The sequence below is a fragment of the Acanthochromis polyacanthus genome, chromosome 1 (genome assembly GCF_021347895.1).
Source record: "Acanthochromis polyacanthus isolate Apoly-LR-REF ecotype Palm Island chromosome 1, KAUST_Apoly_ChrSc, whole genome shotgun sequence".
In the NCBI taxonomy this organism is placed as follows: Eukaryota; Metazoa; Chordata; class Actinopteri; family Pomacentridae; genus Acanthochromis; species Acanthochromis polyacanthus.
Genome location: NC_067113.1, coordinates 46,864,107 through 46,891,349, shown reverse-complemented (window position 1 = coordinate 46,891,349; position 27,243 = coordinate 46,864,107). Strand labels below are relative to the sequence as shown.

General features: G+C 37.6%; 2 protein-coding genes across 5 annotated transcripts in view; both read left to right on the top strand.

Annotated features, from left to right (window-relative positions):
* The window catches only part of LOC110968973 (plexin-B2-like), a 276,716-nt gene extending 266,580 nt beyond the window's left edge, over positions 1-10,136 (top strand). For all 4 annotated transcript variants that reach the window (XM_051949135.1, XM_051949126.1, XM_051949127.1 and 1 more), the window contains 4 exons: positions 1,626-1,690; positions 2,246-2,321; positions 3,777-3,851; positions 5,655-10,136. In XM_051949135.1, the coding sequence (XP_051805095.1) occupies positions 1,626-1,690; positions 2,246-2,321; positions 3,777-3,851; positions 5,655-5,759 (321 nt within the window). In that variant the 3' untranslated portion in view covers positions 5,760-10,136. The remainder of the gene's footprint in view (positions 1-1,625; positions 1,691-2,245; positions 2,322-3,776; positions 3,852-5,654) is intronic.
* A 6,872-nt stretch (positions 10,137-17,008) lies between these two features.
* Positions 17,009-21,878, top strand: sapcd1 (suppressor APC domain containing 1). The gene is made up of 4 exons (XM_022218711.2): positions 17,009-17,382; positions 20,173-20,343; positions 21,367-21,522; positions 21,691-21,878. The coding sequence occupies exons 1-4, from the start codon at positions 17,284-17,286 to the stop codon at positions 21,790-21,792; spliced, it is 528 nt and encodes a 175-aa protein (XP_022074403.1). The 5' UTR covers positions 17,009-17,283; the 3' UTR covers positions 21,793-21,878.
* The last annotated feature ends 5,365 nt before the right edge of the window (positions 21,879-27,243 follow it).

The window sequence follows — 27,243 nt, the reverse complement described above, 5'->3', positions numbered from 1 at the left end:
GAAAGAGACAAAAAATGATCAAAATCAGATACAAAATTCCTTGAGACACAAAATGACTTGAAAAAGATGCAAAATAACTACAGACATAAAACGACCACAAAGAGACACTAAACGGCCTAAAAGAGACATTAAATGATGACACAGAAATGCTACATGACCTTACAGAGGCACAAAACAAACACAAAGATTGAAAAATTATCAAAAAGAAAGAAAGAAGAATTCTCGAAATAGAACCAAGATAACAACAAAGATATGGAAAATGAACTAAATACCAGTGTAAAGGGACGAGAGACACAAAATGACCAAAACATTACTCCAGAGAAACTTAAAATCACAACACAGAGACGCTCAATGACTTTAAAGAGACACAAAATAACCATAAATGGTACAAAATGTCTTTAAAGAGATACAAAACAACAACAAAGATGAGCAAAATGAACCAAATATTGCTGCAAAGGGACAGTAGAGACACAGAACACCCATAAAGAGACACAAATGGACCAAAAAAAACACAAAATGGTCAAGAAAGGGCACAAAATAACTACAATGAAACACAGAATAATCATAAAAAGAGAAAAAAAATGTCTTTAAAGAGAACCAAAACGACAACAAAACTATGCAAAATCAACAATATACCAATATAAAGGGACTATAAAGACATAAAATGACCACAAAGACATGCAAAATAACCAAAAGTGACACAAAATGACACAGCATCACACAAAAGAGATGTATAATCACGACATGGAGACTCTTAATGACTTTAAAGAGACCTGAAACAACCATAGAAGACACAAAATGCCTTTAAAGAGAAGTGAAATGACAACAAAGATGTGCAAAATTAACTAAATATCGCTCCAAAAGGACTACAGACACACAAAACAACCATAAAGAGACAAAAAAGGCACAAGAAGACCAAAAAAAGACACAAAATAATCACAGAGACAAAATAACCATAAAAAGAGAGAAAGTATCTTTAAAGAGAACCAAACTGACAACAAAGATGTGCAAAATGAACAAAACACCAACGTAAAGGCACTATAGGGACACAAAACACCCACAAAGAGACAAAATAACCAAAAAATGACAAAATTACTCCAAAGAGATGTGCAGTCGTAACACGGAGATGTTAAATGACTTTAAAGAGTCTCTAAACAGTCATAAGATCAAAATATCTTTAGAGAGAACCAAACCAACGAACATCTGCAAAATGAACGAAAATACCAATGTAAAGAGACCACAGGACTATAAAGACACAAACGGACCAGAAAGAGAAGCACAATAACCAGAAAGAAGCTAAGTTGTCACAGTGACACATAACAAGCAATCAGAAACACCAAATTTAGATTTTATTTTAAAGTCTTTCCCTTTGGTGTGATTCTGTACATGTTTCATCTTTTCAGTTTCTGTCTAATCTGTGGAGACTTTAGGTGTCTGATTCTGACGGGAAACTTAATTACAAACTAAACCTCAGATGTTTGATCATCGCAGACGGACGATCACTCACAGAGCAGCGATGTCCAGGAGAGGATTTATCTCTCAAACGTCTTCGAAGGAAGTCTTGAAAATCCAATCTGATGGTGTTGATTTTTTTTTTTTCTATCTGTCTGTGTGTTTGGCTGCAGGAGTCTCCCAGCAACAAGCTTCTCTATGCAAAAGAGATTTCAACATACAAGAAGATGGTGGACGAGTGAGTTTATAACGCCGAATGTACAGAAAGAGAGCAGATGGATGAGGAGAGGTGTTTCTGTAGGACAGCTGGAGGAAAAAAACATTTAAATTACTGAAAATGTTTCTACAACAGACCAGTAAAAAATGCACATTGTTGGATTGTGTTTAGTGAATTTGCATGAATGAAGTGTAGAAAATTGAGTTTTTCTGCTGTTTTAAAGATCTAGAATGGTTCAATAATTGATTTTAAAGTGTTGATAACTTATTTCAGGGTGCTGCTCCACCTGTTGTTTCATTTATTAGTTGAATTATTAGTAATTTGGTTTTTTAAATCACATGTCAAATGAAACGCTGCAGAATCTGCTTGTTCCATTAATGACAGAAACATACAAGAGTTCATTTAAGTTGTGAAATCAGCCGTTAATTAACCATTTTAATGTGATTTACAGCCTTTAATTTGATTTAATAGAATTTCGAGATGAAAATTGAAGCATTTTTATTAACTTTTGGGTTTAAATCTATGGGTTTAGTATAGTTTGATGAAACATGTCGACTGTTTGTGTGTTTTCCACAGTTACTACAAGGGCATCAGACAGATGATTCCAGTCAGCGACCAGGACATGAACACACACCTCGCTGAGGTGTCCCGGGTATGAAACAGTACAAGTCTGCACAGTTATCTGCTGAATATCCTCATATAAATACTGATGATTCCGAATGACCTTTTGTTGAATTTCAACCCTCAAGAATGAAAGAAGGCCACAGAAGAAACCCAGTACAACCAGTTAAAGGCTCATAAATTTAACCAATAATTAAAGCTGCAAGTAGCGTTGAACGGGTCCTCGCAAACCTACACACGTCGAGGTGTGGTGTATGTCAGGGTTTTGCAGAAATGTCAAGAGAGATTTTACTGACCAATTTCATAGATTATATTGTAATAAGTTTCTAGCAACATTATGCACAAATACAGAGCAGGTTTCAGAGTTACATGTGCTTTAAATGGGGGCAAAATGACACAGAAAAGTCTTTGAAAAAGACAGAAAAAAGCTAAAAATGGTGTTTAAAAGGAAGATAAAGCATTTTGAAGTCTGTGTAAAGACACTAAAACATGCTGGGGGCAAATATAAAGAGGTTAAAACATACTGGGAGCTAGTTTAAACAGGCTGAAATATACTAGGAGCCAATATACAAAAACTAAAACATACTGGGAGTCAATATAAAGAGGTTAAAACATACTGGGAGCTAGTTTAAACAGGCTGAAATATACTAGGAGCCAATATACATAAACTAAAACATACTGGGAGTCAATGTAGAGAAACTAAAACATACTGGGAGCCAATTTAAAGAGGCTAAAACATACTGGGAACCAATACAAAGAGACTAAAACATACTGGGGGCCAATGTAAAGAGAATGAAAGAATAATGAATATGGTCAACCAGCTAACAATAGTACATCTGAGTGTAAAACATGACATTTCCTGTTGCCACCAGGTGGCGCAATGAATGTCATTGAATATTGGTATATGGATGTGATCGGGGCAGGACTCTGATCAAACATGCAAAGTTTGAGGCAGATTGGAGCATGAACTGAGTAGTTAGACAGCACTTCCTGTTTCATGGTAAAGCATCAAAGTTCAGAGGGGCTTCCATGGCCACACCCTTTGACTGTTGTGGAAGATTTAGATAAGTTTTCGACATTAAGGCCTGTTGTATGTACTGTCCAAATCTGAGGTCTCCTAGAGTTACCTCCTCAGAGAATTTAACCCCTGAAAATGAGCAAAAATAACAAAAAAAAAATTCACAGTTAAAGCAAAATGTTGAACTTCCTGTTGGGTTTAGCGTATGCGAGGAGGTAGCCCACTGTCGATGGTACAAATGTTGCAGAGGATGTGTGGAGCCATTTTCCCTCATACAAGTCCCATAAAATATTAAATGTTTGGCCCGTTCTGATCGTAGGACTTCTCTGGTGCCTAACGTCTTCAAGAACCTACCAGAGAAGTCTGGTTGATTTCTACTGAAGCTCCTACGATTAACACAACCTGGATGACTGAGAATCTAGAAAGTCTGTTCATATATATAAACTATTATACGTTTCTCTGTTGCAGGAACACACAGACAAGCTGAACACCCAGGTGGCCTTACATCAACTGTACCAGTACGCCAGCAAGTACTACGATGTGGTGAGAAATGTTTTAAACTTTACAATGCTATTGTGTACTGTAAAATTTCTACTTCTGCTTGTGGTTTGGAGTCCACAAGATACAAAAGCAAACAGGATTATTATTATAATTTCACCGTACTGATGTTAATTTGTTTATCAATTCATACAAATGCAGTTTTATTATCTCTGCCACACTGTTATTGGTGTTTGGTGCACAATAAAACCTTGCCAAGTCGACTCATTAGCTTGCAAATAATTTAAAATGTTCTGTTTTAATTGATTAACCAGCAGGTTGAACATAATGATTGTGGCCTGAGGGGAGAACTTAACTTGAACTTCTTAGATTTAACACAACTGAAAACTAATTTATGAAGAGTTGTTAAAGGATGTTCTGTTTTATGACAATGAAGTATTTTTTTTAAAATAGACATCTCTCCAACAAACTGCAACAGGGACAGAAACACAAGCAGACTGTGTGAATTTCTTGCTTAGATTACTAAAATTAGATGTATCAGTTATGCTTTAAACAGCATCTATGCGTTAAATATTCCATAGAGGAAAAGAACTGAAGGCTTTAGGTTCAAAATACACGACTAAATGACGTCAGATGTGATTTATTTTAACTTTAACCACATTATTTTGTGTTGTAGCATTGTGTTTAAGCATTCAGCAGTCACTACATGGCTGCACAAACAAAATTTTTTGCCTGAAAAGACTTTTGCCCAAAATGTTTTGAGTATTATATGTTTGTTGCTTCAGTTTTAACCACAGACTGTGTATAAAAGACGGCCAAAGCCTCCAAATTTGAATAGTGAAGCCAACATGGAAGCCTCATAAACCTGCATTCTGTCAAAGAGCCAGCAAGGGGCGACTCCTCTGGTTGCAAAAAGAATATATTGAAATCTATGAGAAAATTAGCTCAATTCTCACTTGATTTGTTACTTTAGCAAACATTTTCTATCTGAGTTTATGGTCTCACTTGCTAGTCTGAAGTCTTCTTCAGTCCTGCATGATGTTCATTTTGTAAATTGCAGTTTCCATTTAAGTTAAATAGACCATAAAGCAGCGTACATTTGCGTATTTTGTGCGAGTTCTCGGTCAGATCTCGAGCTAGCTAGTTATGTCTGATTTCAGAAGAGCATGATGATGGTGACCAAATTCCAGACTCAAAACTTGCCAAGTCACAATCCAAAACTGTTTTTGGAGATAATACATACTTTAAATATTGTAAATTATCTGTAGTACCTGGAACCTCTGACCTAATACTGTGGACACAAGATGAGACAAGCAGTTCCATTGTGGCAAACGGAGAGCATTGTGGACTTTTAGCCAGTAAAGGGGCACCATGACAAAGACTTCCGTGACACTTAATGGGATCCGGACAGTGGCAAATGTCTTTGTGGAACATATTATGCGTCTGTAGCTCACAATAGCAATATCATCACAGGATAATAGCCTTGTTCACTCAATTTGTTTTACGGATTAGTCAGTTATTGATTTATAATGCCACATTTATCAAGAATATCTACGAAATGTTTTTGTCTGCATTTATTCTCATTGTTTAACTCCACAGAAGGGGTGTCAACATTTTATGAGATTAATGCATATTTTAGTCTTGCAGCCAAATATTTTAATATTTAGTGCATGAAAAAAAAGAATATTTACAAATTTATGTAACTATCACAAACTAATGGTGACTTCACAGTAACTGTGTCAGTCTTTCATACACAGTTTATGGCTTAAATTAAGTCTTTTAGAGCTAAAAAAAATACAAATTTCAATAACAAAAACTGAAATTTTAAACTTCTTATATGGTCTTCAGATCATCCAGTCGCTGGACGAGGACCCAGCAGCCCAGAACAAACAGCTCACCCTCCGCCTCCAACAGGTCGCCGCCGCTCTGGAGAACAAGGTCACCGACCTTTGACCTCTGACCTCATGGAGGGGTCAGGGGGAGGAGCTAAAAACACAGGATGTTTTCCATTTAAGGACGAGCTCGCGGACTCTGCCGAATGTTTAATCGTGTTAGGACTAAAGGAAGAGGCGCAGGTGGATTCACAGGACGGACTGGAGGGGGATTTTGAACAAGTGTTAAAATATGCGCCGATATCTGCTGCACTTCTTCTCACTTGGCATCCCACAACCAATAACCTAGGAGGGATGCAAAATGGCGACCTGCAACATGGCTGCAGATGGAAGCTCTGTGAAATCAAAGTTATTTTTTTAAATGTAGCTAGGACGTTGCGTTTGTGTACTCCTCAGACCTTGTTGTTTCTGTGTTTGGCTTCACTGCACCGCAAAATTTTTAATTTCACCATTAAAGGACCGAAGAAAGAAAGTGCCACACGAGGAAGGACGGTTTAATTTTTGGACATATTTGAAGAATATAACTGAAATAGTGAGACGTTACCAAATATTTACTTTTGGTACTCAGCCCTTTTGGAGTGGAAGTACAGCTACTCCAGGACCCTTTGAGACCACTTTAAGTTTAAGAACTGTGGATTTGGATGAATCTGCCTCTAATTCCTGATCTGAGGTCAAGTTTTCGGTCTAAATTAGAACCAGGAAATCTGACCTCCTGTCAGATCGAGTCTCATCCCGAAGCGTGTGAATGCTGAGATGAAGCTCAAATAGAAATAATTGACCAATGAAAACCCACTACGGTACACACCACTGGCCAATCAGTTGCCTCGTCTTTCATGGCAGAACTGCAGACAGTGAATTCAGGGTACGAAGAGTTAAAGATGAACCCAAAAATCAACATAGATTTTTCTTGCGTCGCAGCCACATGTTGGTTTTCGTATCAGATCTTCTGCGGTATGCGTTTCTACCCTGATGATACTGTGCTGTTGACTCAAATCACAGCTGAGTAATTTCATTCTGTTTAGTATTATAATATTTTTGTATGCAAGCTTTAAACAGAGGCATTGCATTTCCATATCCTACATGAATCTTATCTGTTTAATGGACTGATACATTGCCACTTAGTTTTTTTAAAAGTGTTAATCAGGGTGGTCCACGTCATATCCTAAGTGTGTGAATGTGTGTTTAGTAGATTTTGCCGCTTCTCGCTGAGCTTGTTTTAACAATCACAACTGCCTAATCATGTGGTTTCAACAGCCAAACACCTTTTATTTTTTTAGTGTGATTTTTTTTTTAAATCATCTGTATCATTTTGCTTCTTTTGCAATACTCTCAACATATATTAAGCTGCGTCTGTTTTCTATTTTTCTGTTCACTTCATTGTCTTCTGAAGACAATAGATTTTTCACAAAGGCTTAAATAAATTTAAAAATAATAATAATAAATTTAAAATCAGTGATGAAATGTGTTAAATCCACTTACTATGGGCTCTATTTTTCCATTTGTTTGATCAGTTTGCTTGATTACACCAAATTAAAGCAGCACATACATTTTAAAACTCACAACCAAAAATGTCCTTACAGTCTGTTGTGCTCCTACTTATTATTTGGACGATTTAAAATGCACAATAACACAGAAAATGCAAAATATGTTCGGTACACTTTAACTGCATCACAATTGAATGAAAAAGCTGCAATTGAAATTCAGTACACTTCTTTGCTTTTAATGCGGCATGGAAAGAGCAATTAATTTGACATAAAAAAACAGTTCTTGTTTTTCATTAGCTCATAGTGCAGTAATTGCTTATCTTAAAAGGTTTTTATTTGTCATTTTGAATTTTCCTAAATATCACACTGAAAAATACCATTTTTTTCCTTCATTCAGCAGAAACGGGATGTATTTTTGCGCAAATAACAGACATACATGTGCCTCCTGACTATCGCCTCCTTGGTTTTATAGGTTTGATGAAGTTGGTTTAATCGGTTAATTTGTATAATTGTGTTCTTTGTCTGCTCAAAGTGTCGTTAATATCAATATTTCAAGATTTATTTGTGAAGAAAAAAAACCTATAAAGCAGAGTGAAGGAAATATGTCTCTATCAGCTGTTAATTTGAGAAATATAGATGAAAAATAACCACATATATATGACCAACCTCTCTGTCAATGAGTAAACTGTGGACCAAGTAAATTGAGTTTAAGTGCCGTTACACCGCTGAATATAAATGAGCTCATTTATCTTCCGCTATGCTACATATTAATCATCGTCGCCGCAAAATCGTGATATATATATCTGCATTATTCTTCACCGCCTGAGCCCAGACAACATGCTTTATGTAGTGCTTGAGGTAATATCAAAGATAAATTAATGGTTTGAAGTTATTTTATGAACTTCCTCAAACTGTTACTTTAAATTCGGGAGCAATACAACATTAAAGTTGCTGCTGTGTGTTTGCACTGGTGGCTCGATTTACCTAAAATGAGGATGGAAAGTCTGCAAAGGGTTGACAATAACTGGGCACCACATAGATCCAGATACGGAAATAAATGCATCCCTAGGCATAAATTAGTTTGTAAAGGCCACTATGGTACCAAAAATCTTCAAGAAACTGAGCCTGAAAGCTGAAAATAGCAGGCTAACTAATGTAGTGGTATGAAAACTGTTGAAATGTGAAACTTTTGCACCTCTGATGTTCAAATATTAGAAGAATTTCTGCAAAATTTCACCTGCTTTTACAAGCAAACTGCCACATTTGTGTTGTGGACATAAGAGTTCAGTCTAAACTCGCTCTATAAACATTGGTTAGTTTTAAATTATGACATATTTCATGTTGAAAAGAATATTTTGCTCGCTGTATTTCTATTGTGCTGCCAACACTTGCTTCTTTCTGCCTTGTTTTTGCCACCAGCGAGTGCCTTAAAGAGTAGAAGTGAAAGTAGAACGGGAAGGAAAAGCCAAAAAAAAAAAGTGTCTAAGAAGCACATGTACGCGTTTATAGTCAGTTTGCTGCACGTTTGTGATTTTTAATTTGAAGATATTGGTGGAAAACAGGAGCTTCTAAGTATTTCAGAGGATAAAGTTGTAAAATCAGCTTGCACAAAAAATGTACTTATGCAGTCATACCATCACTGTTATGTTGTGCTGTTCTTCATTTCTTTAAAATGATGGTAAAATCTGAAACTTTCTTCTAACATGAAAGTTTGACCAGGCAGTTTCATGTGTAATTTCATTAAAATGAGTTGCACATCACAAACTAGCTCTAATGTAGAAATTGGTCATTATTTATATTTACACCCATTGAATGCCTAGTGTAAATGTTGTCTAGCTAAGCTGATGCTAGCTTGCTAATTTTCACTTTGTTGAGCTAATGCTAGCTTGCTAGTATAGCAAACAAAGAGTAAATAATTTGGAATGCAGTCAACATTTTGGACCTGAAATTGAACAAATACTGTTTAGTAACCACATTGATTCTGAAGATTTTGAAGTACATTTTACAAAAATACAAGAAAATCCGAATTACAAAATGTTATTCCAAATAACTGTTGTGCATCAAACTTGATGCTAACTTGCTAATGTTAAGTTTGTCAAGCTGAAGTTAGCTTGAAATGCTCAGCCTAACATTTAATAAAATAAAATGACACAGCATTTTTCAAATTATGCAACGTTATTCTGATAACATTTGACTAATTGAGTTACTATGATTAGCGTAATCAGCTACTCATTTTGAACGGTGTGGATTCCCTAAAACATATTTGTGTTTGTATCCGAACATAACAGAAAAAGCGACACTAACTACAGATATAATACACTTTGTGTGCTCTAAAACTATCATTTTTGGAAGTTACTGTGATTGTGAATTAATGATGGTTGAACATTTGTTTGGCACAGTTTGTGTTTTGTGTGTAAACCTGCAGCTCCACAACATGATAGTTAATATTAGGGATGAGTTGTGTTGATGTGTAAAAGGTACAGAAACATGTTGTTTTGGATGAAGGAGCAGCAGAGGAGCTGAGCCTTCGCTGTAAGTAGATTTATCTGTGTGTTTTTATGATGTAAAACTGAAGTGTATTTGAGAAACATAGTTTTATGACGCACACATTAACAGCAGCTCGGAGAGTTTTTGAATGTTGTAGAAAATCACCCGCCGGTACCGATGCTTCTACCACCGTCACAGTTTGTGTTTCTACCGTTGTATAACAGTTTGTACATCAAATACGACTTTCCCATTGTTTATTCTTGTAACACGGTTGTAGGAAACACACGGTTTGAATGGACTGGACCAAGTGTAGACTTTGAAATGAACACAAATGGCACAACCAGTAACCAGAACTGGTCTGGACTGGACTGAAGCCCAAATCGGTGACTCTTCTGAGGAGAAGTGGGCTGAAAATCCAGATCTAGGAAGTCCAAATATCAAATAAAAGATGTTTATACAAATGGAAAGTGACCTCCTGCTGTTTGGTTTTGCATCAAGTCCAGCACATGATGATGAATAAACATGTGACCATATGTTTTTATTTTAAGTTCAAATCAGGGTTAAAAATGGTTGAAAGCTGAGATGAATACAATTATTCTGACAGCCTTGGATCTCGAAGTACTTAATTTCAAGTGTCTCTATGAGAACATTGAGGCAAAACAAGCCTCTTATGTTGTTAGATTTCAGCATAAAGACAACATTGAAGCAGCTTGTAATTTTGCACATATGACAACATATAGACCCATATACACACCAGTTCTTTCCACTAAAATCTACAAAAAAAAAGTTTTTTTTCTGGTGATCATTTTCTTAATTGCTTTGTCTCTAAAATAGTATCTTAAACTCTTTGTATCATTAAGAAATGTTCTATATAAATAAAGCTCATTACTCTGGTATTCTAAAACTGATGCACAACTCTATCCTACCCGTCTCTATCTTCTCTATCTACCTTTATATTGAATATATACTATTGCATTGCACTAACTCTGTTTCTCCCTGTGTTCTTCTCCGAGTGTCCCTGGTCCCAGAGCTGGATGCTTCAGGTTTGCGGTTGCTGTCCCACCAACTGGCCTAGTCTCCCTCATGTCCACTGTGGGATGCTGCTGCTGACCTTCCTCCAGTCCACTGCTTCCAGTTGCCCATTTCCATCAGCCGACTCTGCATCACCCTCACTTTACTTGATATGCTCTTTTTTTGAGTTTCCTAACAGCTATATATGTAGTATATTTATTGCCAGAGCTGTACGTCATAACAGTAAACTATGAATCAGTTTCAATGTTAGCTTCTACTTTGTATGTATCATCTAGCTTATGCATGCATCAAATTGTGCGTTTTATGTTCCCTGTCCCCCTCCCCCTCTCTACCCGTCTCTATCTCTACTTCTCTACCAGATGTTTCTCTTTTCAGAAAACAGTTTAGAGGCGAAGAACAGACAAGAGGACAGAGATAGATAGATAGATAGATAGATAACGCGACATCGAGAAGAAAGTAGCCCAGCATATGCCGATTATGTTCAGCTAAACATACATTTTCTTAACTATGAATATAATCCAAACTAAATATCCTACCAGACTGACCAATGAGCTCCAAATGTTTTCTCCGGGTACTCCGGCTTCCTGCTGAGGTTAACTGATCATTCGAAATTGCCCATAGGTGTGAATGTGAGTGCGATTGTCTGTGTATGTAGCCCTGCGACAGACTGGCGACCTGTCCAGGGTGTCCCCTGCCTTTGCCCGAGTCAGCTGAGATAGGCTCCAGCACCCCAATTTTTAAAAAAAAAAAACTTAGATAGACAAAGAAAGAAAAATGCCAGTGGTCCAAATGAAACCGTACAAAAATGAAACTAGCACAACCCAAACGCTAAAGCCTCCTGCAGCCTGCCAGAGAAGCTCTTTAAACAGAGAATCAGGACAGAAACTCTTACCTTCTGGACAACCAACGTTGGGTCACAAACAAGAATACAGAATGTGTCTGACCAAAAACCTCTAAAGACTCACTACAGCCAAGATAAAGACACAACTCAGCTGCATCAAATCCACTAACCGCTGCACACATTAGCACCATGTGCTAACTGTGGCTAAAGAACCACATTTACCAAGACAACTATCCAGTACGAAGCCCTAAAACACACCAAGAAACACACTAAAGACGATTATACTGCTGGAAGCTGCAAGGAAATGCCTAAAGAACAAACTAAAGCAACAGAGTCAAACCCAGATCAGTGAAGAGAAGCAGAGGAAATATTTGACTGCAGACATAAAGCAGGAAGACACTGAGCTGCTCAGGGGTTACTGATAACACCAAGCAGCCACCTGGACAGACAATAGGAACACAGCTTACTGGAAGTCCAGAGGGCTGGCTTAGTGAAGGAAATTTAGTTTAAAGTTGAAGCAGAAAGTTAACAAAGAAAGTTGAAAACCGCCTTCTGATACCTGAAATCTCTGAGTTTTCACACAAAGAACGCCTGAACTTGTCAAACGGTGCCAGACCCCCCCGGCCTGTTTGATGGCCACGTCTGTTCCATGTACCTGCAACACAAGAACATCTGCTCACTGTGAAGGTTTACTGAGAGCAGCTTTTTGTGATTTCTATGCAGAACAATATGATGTTTGCTGACCTGTGCACTATTAAATGATTTAAGAATATGGAATATTGTTGCTGTTTATTCATGTTCTCAGGTTTACTATTAAATGTATAGAGTGCTACTTACTGTATTTTATTGTATTTTAAAATTTACATTACTGCACAGAACATTTTAGATTATTTTACCACAGATCAAGTAGGGCTGGGCGATATGGCCAAAAAATAAAATCTCGATTTCTTTTTTTTTTTTTTTTTTTTTTTAGTCATCTTGGACAATTACGATTTTAATCGATTTTTGTTGTTTCTTTGTGGTCTGTTTGCTATGGCTAGTGCTAGCCATGCTGCACTCTCGTAGCTGCGAGCACTCTTCCCATTCTTTAGGATACCTCTGCCAGAGGTGCTGAAAGAGGTTAGTGGTGCTGCTACTCTTCGTTTTCACAGTACTTTTGCAAACCTTGCACATGACTGTAGTTTGCTCTGTGTCGGTCTTGTCAAAGATTTCCATATCATTGATGTAACATGAGGCCCTTTTCTCGCGACCAACTCTTTGTCTGCTGTTGTGTCCGCTGTGACGGGGGTGTGAGTATTTTGGCGGAAGGAGATGAGAGGCGGAAGCAAACGCCAGTGCACAAGTCGTGAAAGGCAGAAGAAGAATCTGTATTGTTATATATTGAAGCTCGCCTCGATTTTACAATTTGGCACATTTTCAAATTGTCAGGTTTTAAAAAGGTGAATTAATCGAATTAATTCGATTTATCGCCCAGCCCGAGATCAAGGGTACAGATTGTTGTTCACTGTGTACTGGGTAGTACTCATTTTGATTCAGACTGATTAGTATACAGAACCCTATGATGTTTATGGTTTACAGCTAAAAACTATTTGCTAAAAATACAGAATATTATTTCTTATTTTAGGTGTGATAATTGTCAGTAAACATTCTAAGAAGTGGAAATTGACAGGGTTGTATATAGTGCTGTTCTTGCACAATATTTGTCACTTAATTGCCCTCAGGATTCTGTCATTGAGCTTACCAGTTTTACATAACAGGCAGATGCTGCAGCTAATGATGGTGTAATTCATATAAACAAGGAAACAAGTCCATCATAATTTGAATGTTAACAGTCCAAAATGAAAAGGTCATATACAGCTTTCCTATTGGGTTAAAGAGCCAAAAAAAAAAAACAAGAAAAATACTTTGTGAAAGCCAGAAGTCGGTAGCAGTTTCCAATTTTTTCTTACAACTTTTCAATGGCCCCCCAAAATATCTGTTGTACGCCCCCCCCCCCCAAATTCGTCTGTCCTCTTACAGTAGTAAATCTGCCCAGGAAAAGCTGACCAAAGGCACGGGACGCTTCTTTTTTGTTCTTTAACTGTTTGGGGAAAGTGTACAGGTAAGCAAAATGTTATTATAGGCGACAAAAGTAATTTGATCATTTCCATTATTTTATGTAAAACGGAGACATTTTCAAAGGTGTTAGGTGTCTAAAGGGAGTTGGTTCGCTCACATAAAGTACCTGTTAACCTGTGAAAAATATTCTTTTCCTTTTTGTTTATTTTTGTGAGACTTCACATTTTTCTGTCAAAATATCAACTTTATATTCGTCATTTTTTTTTTACATTGAAAAAAATCATAGCTAGAAGATTAACTTTGTTTTCAGTAGTTTTGAAGAGGAATCCATCCCATATGCTGAAATGATCCTTGAAACGTTCCCTAAAATGCACTTTCAAAGTTTTAAAAAACATCAAACTTGTGCTGATTTGCTATTGAAAATATAATGTATCCCATGATATTAGGAGAAAAAAAATCCCACTGAACAAAAACGGGGGTTAGGGTTGTATTTAGGAGAGTTAAATATGAATATACGATTTAAACCCTAACCACATGTAGGAGATGTATCTCTCTACTGAGAATATTGTCCCAGTGACAGAATATCTAAGGAGGAGATTTACTGGTATTTTTCAGTCTGAATTTTAACCTATTATTACAACTCAGATCATTTGTTCTGTGTAAATTTTTACACTGTGATGAGTTATTTTGTATGTATTTATAGTTATTTTGATACTTTATTTTTTGGCAAGTTTGCAGTGCTTTTACTTAAATAGGAAATAAGTTTGATTTGCTGTGTCAGTCCACAAATATTATTTCAGTGTAATTGAAGTTGGTTCATTTAGCTGTCCTTAACATTTTTCATTTTAGCTAACAAAGTGAAATTATGTGAAACCTGTTGACAAGAAAATAATTGCAAACACATCAGTCCTAATTGGACTTGTTTTGGTATAACCCCTTCCATATTAATGAGCTGCCTCCAACAAATATGCTCTCTAAAGAACAGATGGCTGATCTGCACAGTTTGCTCCTCGTCTCTCTTTTCGTTCCGTCTCGCTGCTTTTACCAGATACAGCAGAAGATGGCAGCAAAGCTCTGACAATGTTGTGGCAGCAGCATGAACTTCACATGACTGTTGTGTTCTTTCATCAGGAGGGACACAAATAAAGGGCAAAGGCAGAATTTCCAAAGGTATTTTGTATAAAACAGAGTAAACCTTTAAATGATGTTTTTTTTAAATTATTGATAACATAGTTGAAGCTGAATTATATACAGCCTGTAGACAAATTGCACTTTAAACAAGATTTTACAGTCTGCTAACATACTATTTAATCAAAGTTTAATGCCTATACCAATTTAAATTAAAGCTGCAAGCAGCGATGGACGGGTCCTCACATCCTTGCTGGTTGGCGAATCCACGCATGTCCACTCTCAGTCGGCTGCAACCGAGAGTGTATTTGGGCCCATTGATGTCATCAAGACTAGACTCTGATCACACCTTTTTTTTTACATAAATTTGATCCGGCTTCCCCACGTTTGGCCTGGATTGTATTCGTAGATAGATAGATATATAGATCCTTTATTAATCCCACAGCAGGGAAATTTACAATACAGATACAATCCAGGCCAAAATGTGATCTGTCACACATGTGAGATGAGCAGAATTATGACTAAAACATTCTGCATTCCCCAAAGTGCTGCGTTTGATATGCATGCTGTGTAAATGTGGGTGAGTAATGCTTTTGTTTTCACCAAAGAAATATTCACTCGGGTGACAAGGTGCTATCTGCTAATGGGGTTTATACAAAAGTGTAAAACTGGTGGGTTTCCTCATTCAAAAGAACATATAAATCTTGCTCAGATTTACTCTGCAGGGATGGATTATACCGAGACTTCACCCATTCAATCAGTGTATCAGCTCAGCAGTTTTTCTTTTACATCCATTATTTTTTCAGCAGTCTTGCCAGTGAAACAAACCAGTTAAGGTTTAAGCTCCGTTGAATTTACCTCGGGATTAATAAAGTATCTGTCTATCTATCGATCATGATCCCTGCTCTTGCCCTTCCTCCTTTGCCATCTTTCCTTCTCTTTCTTTTCCTCTTCTGTTTCATCTGTTTTGACCTGTCTTTTGGCTCTCTGTCTGTCACCTCTCCCTCATGCCTCTCTCCCTCTCCCTGCCACTAGCCCTCCTGCTCTCCTTGCACTCTATCAGCTGATTACTGCAGTGAGTGTCAGCTACAGTAATCAGCTCAACTCAACTCGCCTGTTTTCGATCGTGACATTCTTCCAAATTCTTTGGAGACGGCTTATGGTAGAGAAATGAACATTCAATACACGAGCAGCAGCTCTGGTTGACATTCCTGCTGTCAGCATGCCAATTGCACGCTCCCTCAAATCTTGCGAAATCTGTGGCATTGTGCTGTGTGATAAAACTGCACCTTTCAGAGTGACCTTTTATTGTGGGCAGTCTAAGGCACACCTGTGCACTAATCATGGTGTCTAATCAGCATCTTGATATGGCACACCTGTGAGGTGGGATGGATTATCTCAGCAAAGGAGAAGTGCTCACTATCACAGATTTAGACAGATTTGTGAACAATATGTGAGAGAAATGGTGATATTGTGTATGTGGAAAAAGTTTTAGATCTTTGAGTTCATCTCATAAAAAATGGGAGCAAAAACAAAAGTGTTGCGTTTATATTTTGTTGAGTGTAAATATATATATATATATATATATATATATATATATATATATATATACATACATACGTGTGTGTGTATGTATGTGTATATGTATAATCATTATATATAATACATGCATATAATCATATGCACCACTGTCACGATAAACCTCCCTTCATCCACCCACTGATGTGTCAGTTTGTCCTGAGGCAGTGATGACAAACACGTGTTACTGATTTTCTGTGCTGCCATCGACCAGCAGAACAGCTCATAGTGATGATGTTAAAAGCAGCTCACTGAGGCTGAAAATGCACAGACCAAAATTTCCCCTTGACTGTCCTGTTTGTTTGTCATAACTGCTTTATTCAGTTCACTCCACACCTCTGAGCTCTTCACCTTTCGTCCTCAGGTTATGTCACATTCCTGGGAACATGTCGGGACAGAAAGTTCACCTGAAACCGAGAATGGAAATCAAATTATGTTCTGTGTTTTCATTCAGCCGCACCTGCACAGGAATGCCATGTTTCAGGGATGACATGATTTTATGAAACCCTGCCAACTCTTGAGCGGACAAACCTTTAAAACACGACCTGTTTTCCTGCAGAGATTTGACATAAACAAGCTGTCACAACACTGATGAACACACTGCAGTTTGCACCTGTATCCTCTTGTCCACAGTTTCATTTCTGTTGTTGTCTTTTCTGGTTTTATGGGACTCAACGCTGCCAGTTTCCTCCCACCTGTTTTGTCGCTGTATGTCGATTAACCAGTCATGGCAGTGACATGTGGAATTTTTCATTCCCTCGCCCCGGGGGCACCATACTGTTCGTGCCTGTGCATCCCGCTGCCTCTTTTTCTTTTTTTTTTCCCACTCCTGCCTCCTCTTTTTCACACTCACTCATTCTCTGTCTGTGGTTTTATTGTGAGTCAGCCGGTGTCGAGCTGAGGTTTGTTGTTTTGCGGTCAGCTGTATGGGGTCGTGGTGGCGGTAGTAGTGGCTGTCAGTGACTGAGCTCCTCTCCATGGCCTGTCCTTCCTCTGGTTCTGCCTCCTACACTGTGGTTATCATCCCGCTAAAGACCAGCCTCTACAGCCTGGACGCACTGCGCTTCTACCTATGGGTGAGGATCGAGTTCGTTTTCTGCTTGTTTTGTCCAGAATTAGAGACTCTAATCAGCTGTCATGTCACATCATGTGCTTCAAAACAAACAAGATCACATCCAGAATATCAATTCAAGCATTTACTACCTCATGTATTAATAAAAATGTCACCTGTTTGATGCATTCTACCAATTTTACAACAACATGACCTTTTCTTCTCTTCTGAAATGTGTCATTTAAATGCATAATTTGAGTCATTTTGTACACACAGATGTGCCGGATGCTAAAAAAAAAAAAAAAAAAAAGCTTTGTGTCCCTTTGGGCTTACAAAACTTACATATTTCTGTAGTTGATTTGAGGAGCCCAAGATCAAATTTGGTTGATTATACAGTGCATATGTACATTATGCAGCTCACTGTAAGTACAAGCTAGAACAAGCTACCGAGGAAGGCGCCCCAAAGTGCAATAACAACTGAAATACAGATCTTTGAATTCCTATCTGGTAATCAAAATAATCACCAGAATCTACTCATTAAATTCACTAATAATTAATACAGCAGTCATCTAATAAATTAATGTTGCCTTTTCTATGAGATGTAAGAAGACAATCCATCAAAACGTCCTTATGTCCCCGAGTGATTTTATTCAAAATATTTAAGCAACACTTTGGAGAGATTTTGTCTCCAGAAATGACCTTAATAAATATTTGATTATCAAGTGACTCCATTAGTTTAGTTGTTGTAGCTATAGGCATAATGCCACTGACTTCAGAGACATTTAAGAAATTATCCTGTCCAATATCAGACAATACATGAAACCATAAATGAAGGGAAACTAAAGTACAGAAATATAAATGGTATAGTTTCAAACTGTATCACCACTTTATACTTTGTCCAAAAGAAGTAAGAGACAGGTTCAACTGTAAAATATCCAGCTCTGTACGTTTTTTTGTGGTAACTTGAGCCTGTTCAATACGTTGGTTGGTTTATTATTGGCTTATATCAACCTGTCAGAGATAAATCTGCTGCGTACATGTTGTCTAATGTACCGATTTGAAAAAGCTGCTTGGGGTGATTTAGAAATGGTGTCGTATGGTGATGTGCCGACAAGTTTGCTGGAAAGTTAAAAAAAAAAAAAAACCAATTACTCCATAATGTTTGCTTTTCAATACAACTTCAACAAACTGTAAGTGTGAAAATGTGTGTATGAAGACTATTGGCAAAAACCCAGTAAGCTGTAGTCAGAATGTCCTGCATTTAATGGTCATATATTTGTAGTCAGCCTTCTCCAGCTAAGGATAGGTGTGATAGAGCTGCTCCACCCTCTGCTGTTGAGCTTAACGTTAGCTGGAGTTGACAGAAAAAGGCTGTCCATCCTCTAGGAGTGTCAGGTCTTGATGAAGCAACAGGCCCCAATCCTAAAGGTCAAGTTTAAGCAGCACTAGAGATAGACTTACTATGGAGTTGCCTTTTCTTCTCTTAAGTGAACAGTAGGAAGGAAACACAAACAGTTGAGGCTTCTCTCTTATATGTATCTCTTTTAGTTTTCTAAATCATTGTTCTCTAAAATTTGCTGTTAGGGACGTTCTTCTAATTAGCCACGCTGATCTGGAATGCTCTCCTTGTTTGTATCAAACCCCAAAGGGATGCATAAGAGTCTGTCGCATCTACAATTCCTCTTTTATCTCTAATCGGGATTAAATCCAGCTACCATAAATATTAGACTTCACCGTAAGCTGAAGAAGAGGACCAAGCCTGGTCTGTGGATGGTGAAAAACTATAAATTAATCATCTTCAGGAAGCCTTTGCCCTCTTTATTTCACGTAAAGTACACAAAGCTTTTCTATGAAGTGGTGGCTAATTACAGAGGAAAAACTTAAAAGGTAAAAATCAAAACAGAAATATGAAACGATATAAGAAGTATCCACAAATATGTAAAATAAATACTTAATGGGGACGTCTGTTATTCAAGTAATGGTGTCCTTGGCGAAGAACGAAGGGGAACTAGATGAGTTGACTGGCAACATAGCTATTTTTGAGACAACAGAATTATTTATATGATTGCAACGGAAACTGATGCTTCATGCTGTATCTTTAACAAAACTGCTTATACTTTCCTGCTGTTGTCAGTCTGTTTTCCATCTTTGCTCCATGTCTCAGTGCTGCAGTCATCACAGTGACACATTCTCACATGACAAGTTTGGTCCTCACAGCTTCCTGTTAAAGACTTAATATAACCACGTTTCAACTAACTGTAAAGCTACAATCATGAGCAGTAACTAGCAAACAATAAGAATGATTTTAGGCTATTGACTACAGATTAAGTAATGGATTAAGTGCATTTTCTTAACCCCTAATGTGCACTAAATAGGAATAGTGTTCAATGTTTTCAATTTTGCAATTCACAGTGTTTCAGTGTAAATCATTAGCGGCTCTAATGTCCTGAACTCATGGTCTGTTAGGTGAATCAGTGCCATTGTATATCATGATATCCTGGTGTTTGTAACACCGTTTCCTTTGTCTGAGCACATTTAAAGTGCATGTAATCCAGCTGAGTGTAGACAAAAGACCTACAGGCCTCCTGCTGCTCGATAGTTTAGCTCTGCTGGTACACAAAGCCTTGGGGCCTCTGGAAGACAACAGGCAGCGCTGTGCCGATCACACGGCTTTACATCAGACTGGTAGTTGAGCTTGTTAGTCCAACCTCCTGGTTACAGCAAAAGACCCATGGAAACGTATATACATGACTAAACTGACTATATCATAAAACTTTGCAGAGTAAAAACTGAATCTTGCTACTTCTTGTTTCAGATTAAGCGTCTGAAGGACCTAGAGAAGGAGAAGGACGCTCTGTGTTCTGGTCTGGAGGTTCTGGAGAAGGCTCGTCTCTGGTACCTCCAGCGGCTGGAGGAGAACAAGTCCCGGCAGAACAGAATCGAGGCCAAAAGTGGGCTTGGTTCCTGTCTGTGGGATGCAGCAGAGGTATGAGCAGGGCTGGAGTTAGGGCCTCGAGGTGTGTTGGTTTTTAGGTTCTAATTGTAAAACAGTTGGAATATGTCATTTACTTGTATGAATTTAGCCTTAAATTCAAACTATTTTCTCAGCATCTCAGGGTCTCGGTGAAGAACAAAGCTTTAAATTTCAAGGGTGTGGAGCAGATCTAGATGATGTACACTCTGAAATGTTTGGGCTCGCCTAAACAAATCAACATTTTTAAGTCATGAGAATTGTAAATGGATTTATTCTTTATTTACCATGATTGAATTACCACTTTCTAAACAGTAAAAGGTATTTTTATTGCTTGTCTTAGCCTTTGGAAATCGTCCAGGCATGTTAATACAGGGGAGAGAATTTGAAATAACAGGTGAACAAAATTTAAGCCGATTCCATTAAGCTGCAACAACTTCCTTTAGGTTATAAATCAACCAATGCAGAAATATGAGTTTAAGTTACACACAATATGATGTTGATGTAATTACCACTATTATTATGTCATCCCAAGCCATTCAAAATAATCTAAATCAGTAAATTTGATTTTTGAGTTTCATTAAATTGTGGGAATATGTTCCTTTTATTACTTTTTTGACTGTAGAGAAACAATCAGTCAAAAAACTGAATGTTGGAACCAATCTGTATTTTAGTGTAAGATTGAAGTTGGTCAGGTGTTTGTCAAGTAATCTTGCCGCTGAGTTTTGAATCATCTGTCATCAGGTGTTTGCTGCATCATTTAGGTGATTAGAGTTTCAGTTTCCCAGATGGCAGAAGAAAACGTGTGGATGAGGTATTTAATTATATTTTTGTGGAACACTAGTTTGACTTTGGGCAATATCTATGTTTCGTAGATGGCAGAATTGAAGCAGAGTCGTGAAGTGCTGATTGAAGCTGAGGTTGTGATCATTTGTGATCCTTTCAATGAGAGTTGTCTTGAAGAATCTGAGAACTTTACCTGGTGTAACTTCAGGTGTCTGTATTCTCCCTGACTGTCCTGGTTCTGATTCTGCACAGACTCGGTCCTGCCTCCTCAGATCTCGAATCCAGCGGGTGAACGGATCTTTGGGCTCCATGATGAGTGAACCCAATGCAATGAGCAGCAGCAGCCCTTCTCTGCCTGAAGCTGTGGCAGACAGCGACCTCCGCTGGCACAACTCAGTACTAACACAGGTAAGGAGAAACAGTCTGTGAAATAATACTTTGATGTAATGTTAACTAGTGCTAAACAATTGTTTGTATGGCTTCTGTCAGTCAGACTTTTCCAACAATTTTCTCATGATTCGTCTCTTTGCACCTGCACAATACTGTCACTTTTTGCCATTTGTGTTTTTTTAACAGACAGTGAGTGACAAAAATCGTCAGATCTCCTTGTTAGAACTGGAAAAAGACGCTCTCCTTGAGCAGCTCGATGAATTGCAGGAAACACGCAGATACACATGAGCTGCACTGCAAGCTTACATTTCACTGTCACAACATTTAGCCATTTGTAAATATGTATTTAAATGAATAAATTAGAGTAAATGATGCATGATTTGCTTCTTTGTATTCTTTCTAGTACTAGTAGTAAACCAGCTTCACTAAAAGGGTTTTGAATAATTTGACTCATATTTTCATGTTTACCGAAAATGAAAACAGAAAGTAATTTTCAGACAACTGGGCACCGAAAACACACGCACAAAAAAGGGGACAGTAACAGAAAATAACTGCCCAAACACTGCATCATGAACTGTGGTATGAAGTTTGGGCTAACAAAGACACGCTGTTGCACTGTTGAATTGTTGTTTTTACATTAGATAAAAGCGTATAAATACATCCACTCCTGTGTGCTACAATAGATAACTTATCTGGTGCAACTCATAATTTGAAATTTTCAAAGTAATTCAGTGTTAATACGAAATTGTTGCTAATATTGCCCAATCAAAGCAATTTTAAATCAATTAAATTACAAAAGTTGCATATAATATGCTAATTCTGTTACACATTTACCAGTATTATTATATCTATCAAGTGCTTTTTAAATGTAAAGCTGAACTGCATTAGTGCTTGTCTTTGACGTACAGAGAAAAACCCAGCATCCCTCCTGTTCCTCCTGTTCCTTCCGTTTCCGTCCTCCATATGAGGGTTCGTTCGTTGTCTGGACACGTCGCAGCAACCTTTCCTGGTGGTCCCTCACTGATCTCACTGCAGCTGATAAACTTTATCTTGCCTTGTCATCGTGCATGCTTGCAGGAATTTTCTTTCCTGCACAAATGTGTAGCCTTGCAGACACAAGAAAACATTATCAGGATTAATACAGAGTGCACATAGAAGATACGTGTCTGGCACACATGCAGGTGTTGCCTGATCTTGTTACTTTAGTTCTTCTTTGCCCATTTCAACAAAGGACTAAAATTAATGAATAAATATACATTCCACTTTTCTTAACAAAGTGTTTAACGTAAAGAAAAACTATTCAAAAGACCCAAAACATCAGTAAAGGTGAAAGAGAAGCAGCCAAAAATAAAACAAATACAAATGCTAACAGGCTAATTTTTAAGTTAGCAAATGTAATTTTCACAGTTAATTGCCTGATTAGCATTTGTGTTAGCTAGCATTTGTTAATTATTAGCACCACAAAGTAGACTACAGCTGACAGAAATGACCAGTATTAGTAAATTCATCCTAAGTGGAGCATAAATGTAAAATGATAATGCAACTAGCATGACTAAAAACAATAATAAAGTGTTGGCACTGTTTATGCATAAAACAAACGTGGACCTTCCTTTAGAAATGTTGATAACTGTATTTTATTTTATTAGGGGATTTACTTCTGACAAAGCAAAGTTGTGCAAGTTGTCACTGTTTCTAGTCTTTATGCTAAGCTATGCTAATCGCCTTCTGGCTCCAGCTTTTCTTTTCATCATTGTCAAGAAGGCAAAATGCAAAATGTCTGCATATGCATATGAAACAATCAAAAGTGTATACGCCTTTTTTTCTTGAAAAATGTTTGTACTGGTGTATTTATTTATTTTAACTTTTGACCAAGCCAAGTTTTCCATTTCTCCCTGCTACTAGTCTTCATGCTATGCTCTGCTAATTACTTTCAAGCTCCAGCTCCAATGACTAAAAGCAATAATTTCTTGTTTTATCAAGTGTTAAGGTGTTGAGTGTTGAGTTGCACTGTTTGAGGATATAGAAACAAAAAACAACAACAATGTATTTGTGCATTTTATCCTTACCAGTGTTGGTACTGTGTAGTTTATTATTTACAGCCAAGCAACCAGCTTCTGACACTCAGTACGCTAATGTGCTCACAATAATAATAACAGTCATAAATGTATTTGGTAAAAATGGTAAATGGTTGTATTTATATAGCGCTTTTATCCAAAGCGCTTTACATAATATGTCACATTTACCTATGTCACATTTACCCATTCACACACACATTCACACACTGATGGCGGGAGCTGCCATGCAAGGTGCTAACCACGGCCCATCAGGAGCAATTAGGGGTTTGGTGTCTTGCTCAGGGACACCTCGACGTGAGCACGACAGGCCGAGGATCGAACCGGCAACCTTCCAGTTACAAGACGGCTACTCTACCCACTGAGCACTTTTCTTAATAACAGAGTGCATAGCAATTAAAAAATGTTTTAAAGAGTATAAATATTAACAAAAATTAAACAAAAGTAAACAAATATCATAAATGCAAATGGTAGCAATGCTAGCATGCTAATGTTTTCGATTAGCCAGTGTAATTTTCTCCATGTTTTTGTCTTATTAGCAGGTAGCTAACATCGCAAACATCATTATTTAAATTTTAATTCTAAAATGCAGTATGCTTAAACCAGCTTCTCCTCCATTTTGTTTATTATTCTACATTATCTGTTCTCTGTTTTCATCCATCCATCCATTCTCTATACACCGCTTTATCCTCTCTAGGGTCGTGGGGGGGCTGGAGCCTATCTCAGCTGACTTGGGCGAAGGCAGGGGACACCTTGGACAGGTCGCCAGGCTACATATACAGATGAACAGGCACACTCACATTCACACCTACGGGCAATTTAGAGTAATCAATTAACCTTAGCATATTTTTGGACTGTGGGAGGAAGCCGGAGTGCCCGGAGAAAACCCACACATGCACAGGGAGAACATGCAAACTCCATGCAGAAAGATCCCAGCCCCACCCCACGATTTCAACCGGGGATCTTCTTGCTGCAAGGCGAAAGTGCTAACCACTACTCCACTGTGCAGCCTTCTCTGTTTTCACATTTTTTAAAATCTTGTTTGTCCCTACAAACTGAGCTGCATTGTCACTGTCTTCAAGTGTTTACTATCGGGCTCATGGTGGCCCTGTGTGTCTGGATGACATGTTGTTGTTAGTCTGAACTTCAGTGCCCAACCACACTACAGTGTCTTTGAAAATAAATCTATCAAATCCGCTATTTCCTCGCTCTTCCTGACCGACATACAGTCATTGTGTAAGAAGGTCAGTGGAACTAAGAGATGAAATCATGCAAAAGATTTTGTGCAGGTTTTTGTGTCAAATGTATCAGGTTGAAAAGTGTAGGACGTTAGCACATGCGACATAATGCCACAAGTAGAATGGAATTAAACTGTAATCCTGATAATTCCCTGCAACCTTCTCTTTCCCGTCCTCGGGATTAAATCTGTTGCATGCATAGGCAACAACTTTTACAGTAGAATAGAAAAATGCCTGTGAGGAATCCGTGCAGGAATCAGATTAGAATCAGCCCGTGCGCTACCGAAAAGAAAACATCCATTATGGCGGAGGCTTTCATTTAAGTAGCTTCATGTTTTCTATCTTCACAGCACCAGTGAACCATCAAGCCCAGGGTACCAGCACTTGACTAATTATTGGGTCTAATTCACATACTGCTCTGCCAAACACATTTTGTTGGGGGTTTGTCATGCCTTCATGGGTATCAATGCCATTCTTCCATAGTGATATGGTTCACTTCCACTGCACTCTGCTGGTTTCTCCAATCCCATTTTACTAGTATGCAATATCATGTTTCCTTTTTTTCATTTAATTTGTGATTTTGATAAGGCTGAAAATTGGTTTCCGTGCAGGTCAGCGGAGGTGGGAAGCAAAAACAGGCAAATAGAGTGAAGTCGATGTGTTGTTGCTAAGAGGCTGAGGGCTCCTTGATAAATGCATTCCTGAAGCTATTAGGAGAGAAAAACTTCCTGAGAACCCCGAGGTGATGTACAATAAGTAGGTGGTCTTTGAAGAGCACTCAGGTAACTGAGAAAATAAACTACACGGGATAGAGGCTTCAGGTTTGAGATACGACTTCTAAGTTACCAATTAAGACTATTATTGTCATATAATGTTCACTACAAGTGGCCATTTATACACCAAACAGGACAAGACTTTTAGTTTCACACCTTGTTTTTGTGCTGTGACAAGTCAAAAAGAAACTGTTTGGGAAAAAAAAGAACATCGAGTGGCACCAGTGGAAAAGAAGGCATCGCCTTAGTCTATTTACAAATGCATCAGAAGCATGCATTAGAAAAGTTCAGACAAACTATACAAATGCATATTATTCTACATGATTTAACCACTTAAATGGACAATTAGGTCCAATTTTTATGTTTGTTTTCAAGCTTTTAGGTTTATATAGGCCCTAGTTTGCACAAAATGTTTGTCAAATAAACTTTTACACAGACTTTCTGCTGTTGTTCTTCAGTTTAGAGCTCTGAAAGGCAGAAATCATTAGAGATGATTAGGCCATTAAAGTCCACAATAATGCAATAACTTTGAAATAATAGCCTAATTTGCGCACTACTTCTCCTTTAAGAAAGAGATTAAGTGTTCAACTTGTCCCTATTGGCACATAACCTCTATTTTTATGCATATTTTCATGGTTTTGGCAATATATGAGCCCCAGTTTGCACAGAAAGTTTGTCTAAGAAAGGAGAGACATGATATTTAGATTGGATAATCAAAAATGTTTCTCTTTTTTTTGCAGGTTTAGTTCCTTAATTTCCAGTTTTTGAATGAAGAAATTTAATTGAAATGAATAATGATTGTCTCCCATGCACACTTTAACATATCTAAGGACGTATCTTATTTAAAAGGACAGCTATTATTGCCTTATTATTTACATCATTTCTGAAATATATCAGTTTGCATAAAACAGTTATGTAAGATAGGAAAGTTATACGATGTAGATTCCACAATTTTGAAACAAAAATGTCTCTTTTGCAGGAATCTGTTGGTTTCTCAATTTAGAGCTCTGAAAATGGCAAGTTTTTTATTGCACAATAATATGTAAGAAATAAAATTATGGGTTGATTTGTTCACTTACTTTTTCTTTTAACAAGAGATCAAGTGTTGAGCTGGACCCTTGTGCACCTATACACGAATCTAAGGATTTATGCAGTTAAAGCAAAATTAACCCCTATTTCTTTTCTTGTTTACGTGGGTAACAGTTTGCACCACAAGTGTGTCTCAGAAAAGAAAGCCCTAACATTTATACTGCACACTAAAAAATGACTTCCTACTTTTGATTCCTTAATTTAGAGGTCTAAAAGGTGGAAATTTAATTTAAATCCCTGATTATTCAGTCATCAAAGTCCACAATAATGCAAGAGAATTTAAATTCATGTTTTTTGTGCTCTAAACTCTCTTTATCAAGGACTTTGTCCCTCAAAAAAACGGTTTATTCAAATTTTTCTTGCACGACCTGGCCAGGACTCCACTGTCATTTTGCAGTGAAGATTATTTAGTGTTTAGTGCGGGAGAATTGCTGCTAAACAGAAATGACCTTAAAAATTAACCTTAATATTTCAATACATAACACCAGAAACTAAACCATGCAGCAAAATTGGTGAGAAAAAATAAATTGTTTTGCAGCATACTGTCCTCAAAAGTGAAGAATGAAA

Coding starts and splice junctions, on each gene's coding strand:
- sapcd1 (XM_022218711.2), top strand. CDS start 17,284: ATGGCCTGTCCTTCCTCTGGTTCTGCCTCCTACACTGTGGTTATCATC. Junction 17,383..20,172: donor CACTGCGCTTCTACCTATGG/GTGAGGATCGAG, acceptor TTCTTGTTTCAG/ATTAAGCGTCTGAAGGACCT. Junction 20,344..21,366: donor GTCTGTGGGATGCAGCAGAG/GTATGAGCAGGG, acceptor GATTCTGCACAG/ACTCGGTCCTGCCTCCTCAG.